Source organism: Sycon ciliatum, chromosome 6, assembly GCF_964019385.1.
Source record: "Sycon ciliatum chromosome 6, ocSycCili1.1, whole genome shotgun sequence".
In the NCBI taxonomy this organism is placed as follows: Eukaryota; Metazoa; Porifera; class Calcarea; order Leucosolenida; family Sycettidae; genus Sycon; species Sycon ciliatum.
In genome coordinates this window covers 2,139,748-2,152,018 of record NC_088648.1, presented here as the reverse complement: position 1 = coordinate 2,152,018, position 12,271 = coordinate 2,139,748, and the positions used below count along the sequence as shown (strand labels likewise).

Here is a 12,271-nt window from a genome sequence, read left to right as displayed (position 1 = left end):
CGACAACAACTGGTGACGTGCGTCATTTGGCATCCGAATACCGTAGAATCCCGCGGAAAAGCCCATGGGCTTATCTGTTTCACAAGGACATTTCGGTGGGCTTATACCAGAACATGGGCTTATACGCGGACATGGGCTTATACGCCGACACCAAGTTGTGTATCAAGGAAGTGAGAAGTACATTGCTGAAAACCACTGTGTAAACAAAAACAACCGATGATTGTGCTGAAATGTACGGAAAAAAACTATAATGTGCACGTAGGTCTACTATGTACATGGTATGGCCAAGAGTCCATAATTTATGGACTCTCGGTATGACCTAGGCCCATGGCCATGCGTAGATCTACGATGAAGCTTTGTGATGTTCGAACAAACCCTGGGCTTATGCGCGGGCATGGGCTTATACGCGGGTGGGCTTATCCGCGGGATTCTACGGTACTCGGTAGTTGAAGTAGATGATAGGTGAACATGGTGAACAACGTCTTCATTCAAACACTTCCAGAAAGTCGGTGTGCCGGAACTCAGACTCTGAGCCTGTCGACGTGTACGTGTCGTGTTAGTGTTATTGTGTGTCCGTGTGTGTCGGGCAAGGCTTGAAGCGGCTGCGTTCACCGCTCAGCTGGTCAGCTTCCTGGCTTCAACGAAACAAACCTGTTGAGTGCGGGTCCTACTAGCATTTGAAAGAGTAGCCCCTCTGCGCCAACATCAACCCCCAGCTCTCTCGTGCCGGCGGAGAACTAGAGCTCAGTAATAATTCTTTTGTTGACCTTGGAAGAACAGCGATGGAGCAGAGCGTGCTAGCGGCGATGCGGCCGGTGCTTGCGATACTTGTGCTCGGTAAGTCGGACCTTGCTGGCGATGTTATTAGTACAGTGTAATAATAATGTCATGCGAGTGGCCGTGAAGTTCACTTAGCTTGTGTTTCCGAGTCGGTCAAGCGGAGCTGCGGGGTGCGTGTGTGACGCCGTACATGTAGTTTTGGTAGTTTTGGTGCTGGCGCTGCAGCTCCAGGCTGCAGTGTCAGAGCACCATCCTGACATTTCGCCGGCAAGTACATGACTTCTTTGTACAATAGCTGCCGCGCGTTCCGCGTGGGGCTTGTGGGCCCTGTCGGGTAGGCCCAGCAGACAGAATCTGCTCCACTCGTCTGGAATGTTGCTGCGAAATCAATATTTTGCGAGCCTGGCACTAGAAACCCGATGCCATGCTTTGCTCCATTTTGGTCCGGAAAACGTGTATTTTATCCACTTCCCCTACAACGTTTCATAAAAATCCACCGGTTGGTTTCCAACACGGGTTTTCACACACGGGTCCCTGGGTTCTTCCGAAATCATGTCGATCCACAGTGAATCCCAGTGATATTCAGTGACAAGATCGCGTCCTGGGCAGTGTATCCTGCAGAATGTTAATACATAATCTCTGGGACTTGAGAAATGTTATGTATTGACGGGGTTTATGTACTAAACGAAAGTGTACATAACCGGCTTGCTTGTGTACCAGAATTTTTCACTTTTTTCTACTTTTCTGAGTGTTTCTTGCTACCATGAGGCATGACTGGGGAGCGAGATATTCTTGATTCCCTCGATATAACATAAAAATTATGTTATAACGGACACAGTCGGCGAAGATTCTACAGTTTAGTGACATGATACATGCCCAGCCGCGTCTGTACAGTCACTCAGAAAAAAAGAGCTTTGTCGGTTTGTGATGCGCGCTCTGATTTCTGAGCTAATTGCGTCCACAAGTAGAAACTAGAACACGATGTGCCTCCACTGGAAGGCCAAAAGACCAACAAATTATGTACTATTGAGGTAGGTGGCATGCGGATACGGAGAAATGTTATGTACTAACGGGGTTTATGTACTAACGAATTATGTACTAACCAACAACATTTGTATGGAAGTGACCACGTTTCGTCCGGGACTTGAGATTTCTTATGTACTAACCGGACTCGTATTAACGGGGGACGACCTGTATCAGGCATCGATTTTACCCGAAATCTCGATATTTTGCTCAAATTTTGCCGGCAATTTCCGTTTTTTCAATTCTTCGATATTTTGCCAAAAGAATTGCCGGCAGAATCTGTCTGGGCCTACTGTAGGGTCCACCTGGAAATGCCGGCATTATATTGGGCATTATGCCCCTTAGACTAACAGAGCATCAGAGCATTAGAAAGGAAGAAAGCGAGCATTTTGTGAGATTTGAGCGGCATTTGAAATTTTTTGCAGTAGATAATTTCAGGAAATCCCAGCTTTTTGGAATCAATCTTCTTGTAATGAGGTACATGACTGATTGCACTACTTGTACGTGTGCCCAACCAACGCAGTTACTTGTACGTGTGCCCAACCAACGCAGTTACTTGTACGTGTGCCCAACCAACGCAGTTACTTGTACGTGTGCCCAACCAACACAGTTACTTGTACGTGTGCCCAACCAACGCAGTTGCACAAATCCTAAAAAGGACGTACAAGGAGGAAACGTTTTTGTCGAAAACAAAAAAAAGCCATGGAGGAGGCGCGAAATGAATATCCAACAGTCGAAGAGGAGTTTTCTCATTGTACCTCAGGCTCTGACGATAGCGTCTCTAGGCTAGTAGTAGTAGTAGCAATACTGAAGTAGACACCGATCTTTTCGTAAATTTGGACCAGGCTGAAGGAGCACCTATAAGCAGGAAGAGATACATGTAGTCCCAACGAACTGCCTTTGCCGAGTCCAGCTGAGCTGGCTCGACAAGATCTACAATTACTCATGGATTCAGTACCAAGTCGATATGAAGAGCACCCGTGTGCAGCAGCAGAGCCTGAAACATGTACAGTTACATGTAGATGTGGACAGCTGTACACTCCAGACAGCAGTCAAGTGCTATCACCAAAGAAGAGTATTCTTGTGGCAGATCATTTGTCCACAGAACACCACAAGGAGAAGAAGACTGCACAAGGAGAAGAAGACTGCACAAGGAGAAGAAGACTGCACAAGGAGAAGAAGACTGCACAAGGAGAAGAAGACTGCACAAGGAGAAGAAGACTGCACAAGGAGAAGAAGACTGCACAAGGAGAAGAAGACTGCACAAGGAGAACTTGGGAAGACTGCACAGGGAGAAGAAGACTGCACAGGGAGAAGAAGACTGCACAAGGAGAAGAAGACTGCACAAGGAGAAAAAAAGCACAAGGAGAAGGAATTAGAGCAGCAACATACTGTACAATTACACTAGATACTCTAGATACTAGAGACTCGGTACTCTAGATACTAGATACTCTAACAATTTTATCAAACATTATGATAATTACCACATCAAATGCTGCGGAGACCTATCCAGAATCGGCAATATGCTGGCCCTGGCCTGGAGATCTGCAACTATAATCAGCTTCTACTTTGCAACACTAACGGATTAGTCCCCTTTGTCGATTGATGGATCAATCGGTAGATTCGGCTCTGTTTTTCTTCCCTTTCTTTCTTGTTTTGAATTGTACGTTGAACTCATTGGATTTCTTTGTATTCTGTATCTCGTTATCGTTATATTTCCCTCTAGCCCTCTCGCTTAGGATGAGCTTTCTTTTTTATGGCAGCTTAAGCGAAGGCTATATACCTGCTTTATGCAGGTTGATGCCAACGCGAACAAGCAAAATAATAATAATAATAATACATACTGTACAAGTACAAATTTTCGTTCACAGATTCTTTCGTTTTTGTTTCACTCCACCAGCCGGTATACAGCAGCTATTTTTCGGCTACCGGGTATATTCGGCACCGACCTAAACCATGTCGAAAATCGTGAAATGCCAACATTTTTGCGGCACCGACACTTTCTATATTTACAGTACCTTGCCCCGGGCCCCCTCCCCCGGGCCCCCTCCCCCGGGCCCCCTCCCCTCCGGATACCTTCATGTAGACAGGGTTCTTGCCGGCAGCCTGACCGGTAGGTAGTTCACTGTCCCAGAAAGACATGGTGCAGTTCGATTCTCGCCTTTTGCAGAAAGTGTACGCATCGATACTTCGTAATGCCGTCCAGGTTTCAAACAAAAAGAACAAAAAAAGAGCGTGCTCCCAGCAGGGCTCGAACCTGCGACATTCGCGTTATTAGCACGACACTCTAACCGACTGAGCTATGGGAGCTCATTGGAAATTCTGGCATGTGCTGAGCTTTGTGGTTACTAGTAACCTAAACTATTTACTTCCATCATGTAACGGTGCATCAAGATACGTCCAGGGACTGCATGTATGTATGGGTCGAATGCATGTTTGTTTTTGTAAGTACTGCACAGTCAACTTTGCGTATAACGACACTCGGCGGGGCATCAGAAAGGTGTCCTTATTCGCGAAGTGTCCTTATACCCGAAGTCTCATTATATGTATTACAGTTAGGTGGGACTTTGCTCTGGGCAGGGAAATTCTGTCGTTATTTGCGAATTGTCGTTATATCCGCAGCCATTATTAGCAAAGTTGACTGTATGTATATGTTTAACTCGGATGGAGAGCCAAGGATTAAAATTAAAAAAAGAGGACCAAAAGTTTACAAGTTATCCGTTTTGTCCAACACTAACGATTATAAGCGGAATACTGTTGAGTCAAAAATGTGCAACAATTAGCACAAAACTGACTGATGAGATCACGACATTCAACGACCTGATGCTCAGCTGCATCACGTCTAGAATGCGCAAACCAGCAGCCTTCCAACTTGGAAGGTTCTAAGTTATGAAGTAACGTAAGAAAGGGGAAGGTGAGCGCACTCTAGACGAAAACAAGCTAAACATCACAGCGAACTGAGAATGTTAGCTATGACAAGATGGTGATGAAGGACGAAGGACCACGGCACAGGACGGCCTCAAGTTTCCAAGTTGGAAGGCTGCTGGTTTGCGCATTCTGGACGTGATGCAGCTAAGCATCAGGTTGTTGAAGGTCATGATCTCATCAGTCAGTTTTGTGCTAATTGTTGCACATTTTTGACTCAACAGTATTCTGCTTATAACCGTTAGTGCTGGACAAAACGGATAACTTGTAAACTTTTGGTAAATATATGTGTATTTAGTATTTCGCTCCTGCTCTTGTAGCAGTTGAGCACTCTTGCGTGGGGTAGTGCCTTTGCTGTTTGCGTTATGCAGAGCTCACTGACTTGTCAGTTTGAGCACTCTGGCAAGGTACGTTCGGGCCTGATTGGAAATTTTTATTTTCATTGCTATCAGGTTCGGCCTCATTTTCTCTGTGCTGCGCTGATGAGTTCAAAAAGAACGAAACAGCATGCTGTCCGCAGATTGAGTATTTCGCTCCTGCTCTTGTAGCAGTTGAGCACTCTTGCGTGGGGTAGTGCCTTTGCTGTTTGCGTTATGCAGAGCTCACTGACTTGTCAGTTTGAGCACTCTGACAAGGTACGTTCGGGCCTGATTGGAAATTTTTATTTTCATTGCTATCAGGTTCGGCCTCATTTTCTCTGTGCTGCGCTGATGAGTTCAAAAAGAACGAAACAGCATGCTGTCCGCAGATTGAGTATTTCGCTCCTGCTCTTGTAGCAGTTGAGCACTCTTGCGTGGGGTAGTGCCTTTGCTGTTTGCGTTATGCAGAGCTCACTGACTTGTCAGTTTGAGCACTCTGGCAAGGTACGTTCGGGCCTGATTGGAAATTTTTATTTTCATTGCTATCAGGTTCGGCCTCATTTTCTCTGTGCTGCGCTGATGAGTTCAAAAAGAACGAAACAGCATGCTGTCCGCAGATTGAGTATATGTGTATTTATTATTATTATTATTATACTGTAAAGGCCATTATTCTAACTGTGTGTGCATGTGTGTCCATGTGTGTCTGCGTGTGTATGTGTGTGTGTGTGTATGTGTGTGTGTCTGCGTGTGTATGTGTGTGTGTGTGTGTGTGTGTGTGTGTGTGTGTGTGTGTGTGTGTGTGTGTGTGTGTGTGTGTGTGTGTGTGTGTGTGTGTGTGTGTGTGTGTGTGCATGTGTATATGTATGTTACTCTACTTGCAGCTCTGTGCACGCTCAGCACTGGTGCGATGGCTGACACCTGCACATGGGATCTGGAGGAGCGCAAGCTGACATGCCCGCAAGCTATCATCAACCAGCCGGCCGCTGGCCTTGCTGCGCTGGTAAACTACACACGCTGCTGCTCCCTGGAGACACCCCCGTACATTGAAGCGTTTGTTCTCGGCGGGAACCTCGGCACACCGGCATGTTGCGTGGAGCGGCTACCGACCTACACAAGCCTGGCCAACACTCCACCTGCCCTGGAAGCAAGGCTGCAGGGAGCCGCTGTTAACGACAGTCAAGGTAAGAACTGTATGCCAGTAGAGCTCGAAGCAGCGCCTCGTGCCCTGGGCTAGTCTCTCTCTCTATATGTGTTGCCGGCTGCGGAGACTTCAGTCTCTCGCACCCAGACCATGATCCAGTCAAAATACGTTTGCATGCTTTCGATGGGACAGTCAACATCACGGACTTACCAGTCGGATCAAACTCTGGAAGATAGCACCACTTTTATTTCTTTGTCGTATAGAGAGAATATGCACGTGCCCTTGGACCCAAAGTCCTGGCGCCATACGGCGGGGTTTCGCTGCTTTTCGCCCCGCGCTTTTCCAGGGTATAAATGTTTGCTTGTACTGCCGTTGATTGTCCCTACGTCGTCTTCAGCACCGAAACCTACTGGCCATGTGTATTTTCACGGAGGTGAGATGCTTCGGTCCACTTCGACGAGTGACTGTTAAGTCAGGATACCACAGTACTCGTATAGGGATTTTCTCCGATTGAATATTCCAGTAAAGACTCGAATGGAGAACGAATGATTAATTTGTAGCAAAGAAAAGGACCTAGGAACTACAGTACACGTTACGCTATAATGTCCACTAACACCACCAGTTATTGCAATGTTATCGCATGACCTGATTGTCAAGTAACTAGTGGTGTTAGTTAGGCGCGTGCCCCGTATGGGTTCCTGGGTGCCCGGAACCCCCCCCCCCCCCCTTTCGCTCAAAATTCAGGATTTTGCTTCATTTTTGAAAATTTTCCCGAGGGAGGCCCCCCGGAACCCCCCCCCCCCCCCCTTTGAAGGGCACCGGCGCACACGCCTGTTAGTAGACGTTATAGTGTACTGTGTAGTTCCTTGGTGCTTTTCTTTACTGTGATTATTCCAGCATGCGTATTTGTCTCCGGCGAAGTGCGTATACAAAGCTTTACACTCGCATAGTACAACCCAGATTGAACCGATTGGTGGCCATTATCTAGAGTATATTGATTGATGGCCGGGTCGGTTGGGAGCTCTCTATTCCTGAATCAAAGTTCACAGCACAGCCGCTGCACATTACTATCTACTGACCACTGCCCTGAAACTGCCGGTTCCTGCATACCGCGGTAAATGCATGAACAATGCCTGAACGAGTACTTTGATATATTCCGAGTACTAATACCTGTGCAGCTGAATATTTAAAAAGCAATGAATAGCTACTTCGAAGTATGTGCGCACTCATAGCACAATCATAGGAACGAATAAATGATTCTAGGACGTTCTGGAATCATGTATTTGTTGCTATGAAGTATGATTGTGATATGAGTGCGCACATAGTTTTACTCGTTCCTTTGTTTCAGGTTATCGTCTCCACGTCACCTATGCAGCTATTTTTCAACAACAAAAAACAAGCGAGTATTGAATATTTGGTATGTTTGTTTCTCTCCTACAGTCCTACCAACGTATATGCAAAAATGCCATATGCGCAGTTTATGTGACGAGGCTCTCTCTTTCTTGATCAATCGATTAACAGTGATCGACCAAGGACTACTTGGTTACATGAACTTAGCTGTTGTGATGTTGTGTATTCGTGCGTGCGTGCGTATGTGTGTGTGCGTACGCGCATGCGCGGTTGTGGTGGCTTGCGCAGGACCTACTCAAGGTTATGTGCAGCTGACAGGCGCGGTTCTACTCACAGATGCTGTTGATACTGGTGATTCTGGATTGGAGGCAGTGTAAGTACAGTAGGTATCGGTTATAGCGTGGGTGTTTGAAAAACGACTTTCTATTCTTATTTCCGATATTTCTTACACACGATAAATCAAGTGTGACATAATTATCATGTGCATGTGCGCAGAGGCAGGAAGATCATCGTACATACAAGGTGGTGCTACTGTGCATGCGGCTGGTCACAGTCACATACCATGTGGCTATGCAACATTAGTTACATGACCACAATAGTTGAACCTGCAGCACTAGGAGGACCCAACGCGAGTCAGATCAGAACTGCTTTGGACGGATGTTATTACTACAGGCGATATACTTTGTACTGATCTGGCATGTTTCGCTACACAGATTCCATTCTTAGGACCGATATATTCTACTGTACGATAAAATTGCTTGTAAGAATAAATGTGCACATGAAATCCATGTTATGATTATGAAAACATGAGAGTTCATTCTTGTAGGCAGTATATTCTTTTACACGACCACGCTATAACCGATACGCACTGTACTAAGAAATACACGTGTGTGGGGTGGGTGGGTGGTGACTGTGTGCATAGCTGTGTACACGGCGGGGTGCGCTGTGTGCATGTATGTGTGCATGGCTGTGTGTGTGTGTATGCATACTTGTGCACACTTCACGGTTGTATTCACTGTTCTGTGCATACTGTAAAAGCAGACATTTTCGGTGGTGTTTTATTTTCAGTTACTTCGGTGCCGAAATGTTTACTGAAAATGTTGGTACTAGTGCTAGTACACTTACCTGGAAAACGGGTTTACCGAAAATTTCCCTCCACCCAACCGCCGATTTTGGAGAATAGAGAAGTTAAGATGCACGTTATTTCTGACGCGACGCGAAAGTTCAGCTTGCGTTATTTGGCTCGCACGTCGAAAAATCAACGCGAGTGACCTGCTGCTCACGTCAAAATTTGGAGTTTTACGCCAAATTTGACGTGAAATTGCGCGTCACGTCGGAAATAACGTGCACCTTAACCTCTCCAATACCGAAAATAATACACCGCCGAAAATGTCTGTTTTTACAGTTCACAGTTTTGTGCACGGCTATGTCCACTGCAAGCTACCAGTCACAGTTGTGTGCACAGCTATGTCCACTGCAAGCTACCAGGACAGTGCTGGTCTGCGAAATTCGCCTCCATGATCTCAATGGAAATACGTGATACCAAGAGTACATAACCCCCCAGAGTGTGCAACGTCTGATCCAGCTCTGCATAGGGTCTTGGTCGAGCGTAATCGGATCTTTGCGTCATAATACCGTACACATCTGAGGGGAACCCGGGGAGTCGCGGGTACTCTCAGATCAAAAACAATGGTGCCCTGCCTAGAGACCGGCCTTGCGCTGGTGTGGAGTGTACGCATGACATCAGAAGATCCGATTCCGCTCGACCAAGACCCTATGCAGAGCTGGATCGGCGTTGCACACTCTGGGGGGTTATGTACTCTTGGTGATAGCGAGTGCTGCTCAACCTTACCACTACTGTATAACATGTAGTTTTAGGTGTACTCAAATTTCGGTGTCCGAGACCTGCCAGGTTTCAGGTGTACTGTAGAATTAGGTGACCAGCCGACCTTTCACATACAGTGCATACTCTAGCGCCGTTTAGGTGTAATCTAAATTTAGGTGCCTGGTTTCTCTGCCGAAGTTACCGAAATTAAAACTGCACCGAAATAAACGTGTTATACACTACGTTCGCCGTTTCACCCGGCATGTGTGCACTCAAATGGACAGTAGTGCCGGCAGTGGCCCGGCACACTATATTCACCACCGGGGTGACACCCACTGGTCGGTACACGTGTACTTGCTACTGGCTATAGGTGTGTCAGCGCTATTGGGCTCAGTGGGTTGAACCAGTGAAATCTGTCTTGAAAGGACATCCTAGCGAATACAGCCCCCACCCACCGGGGAAATACAGTGGGACCTGGCGGACTACAGTGGAACAGGGGAATACAGTGGGACCTGGCGGACTACACTAGACTACAGTGGAACAGGGGAATACAGTGGGACCTGTATGTGGAATATTGTGTGGCCTGGGTGGCTGTGCATGTGTGTGCGTGTGTGTGTGTGCGTGTGGTGTGAGAGAGGGGGAGAGACGGTGAGGGGTATATGGTGCGGCTCAATGGTCAGTTGGGTCATGTTTCGCGTGGAGATTCCTTACCGTGCTCTCACTCAATCACTTTTGTTTCTGTCTCTGTCTCTCCCACTCTCTCTCTCTCTCTCTCTCTCTCTCTCTCTCTCTCTCTCTCTCTCTCTCTCTCTCTCCCCCCCCCCCCCCCCACACACACACTCTCTCTCCCCCCCCCCCTCTCTTTCTCTCTCTCTCTCTCTCTCTCTCTCTCTCTCTCTCTCTCTCTCTCTCTCTCTCTCTCCACAGGGAGATAGCTGGCATTGTTGTCACCTGTATTGGTGGTCTGATACTGTTGCTTATCATCATCTATGTCTTTGTCACCTTGAGTCGCAGCAAGGACAGCGACGACCGACCACAGTCGCAGAAAGAGAAAGAGGCCGAGGCAGACGGCCGCGGTTCGCCGTACGCAAAGCGGAAGTCAAAGTCGCGCACCAACCTGGTGTGCTTCTCATCCACAGCCGTTTGAGTCGGTGTCCTTCCACAGCTCAATGGTCTGTCTACATGGCCTCCGCAGTTGCTCAGATGACGCTCGGTCTAAACTTTCGGTACTGTTGTGCAGCATGCAGTCACGTCCACTTGATGAAATGTCGTGACACACCGAGCGATGACTTCACGGTAATGTGCCAATCCTACCCTGTACACTACATGATGATTTTCAAACACTTGCCCAGTGTATCCATGGACACGAATGTTGCCATGGATTCGCTACAAGCACGACTACTGACCATCTCTAAGCTAACTAACCGCCTGATGTCCATTGCATTGTTACTACTAGTATAAACTGCACTTTGCATAGAACCCTGCGCCCTATGATTCGCTCTCATCTAAACTGGACTATTTCAATGACTTCGCTCACCACCATGTACCAGTACTACCCCCCCCCCCCCCCACGCACACACACCCTTGAGGAATAGAAACATGTACACGTAGACGTTCTGCTGTATTACCGCTGGCGTTAGGGCCTGTCCGTGCAGCTCAGCCATCATTCAAGAGTTCCCACACAGACCTCCTAGCATGCTGCAGCTTCTGGCCTTTAGTGGCATGATGCATGCTTCTCGGGCGTCTGACCCCGTTCCATAGAAATGATGATATGCATGCATGCAGGCGCGCAAAGAGGGCCTGTCCTCTTCTTAGTGCATATACGCTTGCCGGAATTGCACAGTGCATACAGAAACATACACGATCAATGCAGAATTGCCACTTTGACGTGCTAGGAAAATAATACTGCATGTTCTGTTTTTAGACATAGAGTTGTGATGCATTCTAACTGGCTGCTGTAGAAGGATTTTTTCAATTTGATTTTGCCGCTAGATATCACACACTTCACGATTCTCCTATCATGAACTCACTCCTGGATTGCATCTCTTTTGCGCTTCTCGCACTTGCTTGCCGGGCAGAATGAGCCATGCTCCAATTATTTGTGACGTCAATGATAACTTAGTAGGAGTGGCGAGGCTTCCTGCAGCTTCATTCATAGGAAATGGTTTAGAGCCGGCACGCTCGGCACGCTCTTTCCCATTCACTCTGCCACATTGACAGCTTGGCTTATTTCTTTGTTCGTCGACTATAGTCGATAGCTACCAGTGCTGCTACTGACTTTCCGAACACTGGCTATCATCGCTCGCTCATTTAGCTATCACTCTCGCCTCCTGCTCTTTGGAATATGATATAGGCAACATGTGCATAATGTTCGTCAGTTGATGATTGTTTGGTGTGCTGGTAAGTGTGGTGCTTGGGAAACGAGCGGTTTGGGATTCTGATCCTGGCTGTTGCATTGGAGAACTGAAAAAGAGAAGAAAAAAAGGGAAAAGACAAAGGAACAAAGCATTTGAGATGGGCGTGTGGGTGGGTTCGTTTCTGTTTTATTTTATGCCCTGGTCTCCCCTGGGGGACAAGGGCACAGCCACTCAGGCCAGTCAGGGGCCACGGGGGTGTCCCCGGGTGGGCCTGGCCATGCTTTGGTTGGTCTCTCAAGCCGAATGCCACTTTCTCTTTTGCACGTGCTGCATCACCCACCTTCCTCCCTTTTTCTACCTCTAGAGATATAGGGGTTCTAGGGCTAGTGCCGATCATCACGAAAGCCGTCTCCGTGGATACCACTGCACTGATGGCGCCGATATCGCGGCCTAAAAATCAAGTGCAGGAGATAAGTGATTGATTTGTACGGAAGCAGCACTTCTGATCAGC

The 12,271-nt window shown here is 47.4% G+C and overlaps 1 protein-coding gene and 1 non-coding gene across 2 annotated transcripts; one reads left to right on the top strand and one right to left on the bottom strand.

Moving 5' to 3' along the window:
• The first annotated feature begins 488 nt into the window (after window positions 1-488).
• On the top strand, window positions 489-11,785 carry LOC135819148 (uncharacterized). Its single transcript, XM_065332306.1, has 4 exons — window positions 489-837; window positions 5,969-6,268; window positions 7,867-7,951; window positions 10,331-11,785. The coding sequence occupies exons 1-4, from the start codon at window positions 783-785 to the stop codon at window positions 10,548-10,550; spliced, it is 660 nt and encodes a 219-aa protein (XP_065188378.1). The 5' UTR covers window positions 489-782; the 3' UTR covers window positions 10,551-11,785.
• On the bottom strand, window positions 4,040-4,113 carry Trnai-aau (transfer RNA isoleucine (anticodon AAU)). Its single transcript has one exon. It is a non-coding gene; the product is annotated as a tRNA-Ile (tRNA).
• Window positions 11,786-12,271: the final 486 nt, after the last annotated feature.

Coding starts and splice junctions, on each gene's coding strand:
- LOC135819148 (XM_065332306.1), top strand. CDS start 783: ATGGAGCAGAGCGTGCTAGCGGCGATGCGGCCGGTGCTTGCGATACTT. Junction 6,269..7,866: donor CGCTGTTAACGACAGTCAAG/GTAAGAACTGTA, acceptor TGGCTTGCGCAG/GACCTACTCAAGGTTATGTG. Junction 7,952..10,330: donor GATTCTGGATTGGAGGCAGT/GTAAGTACAGTA, acceptor CTCTCTCCACAG/GGAGATAGCTGGCATTGTTG.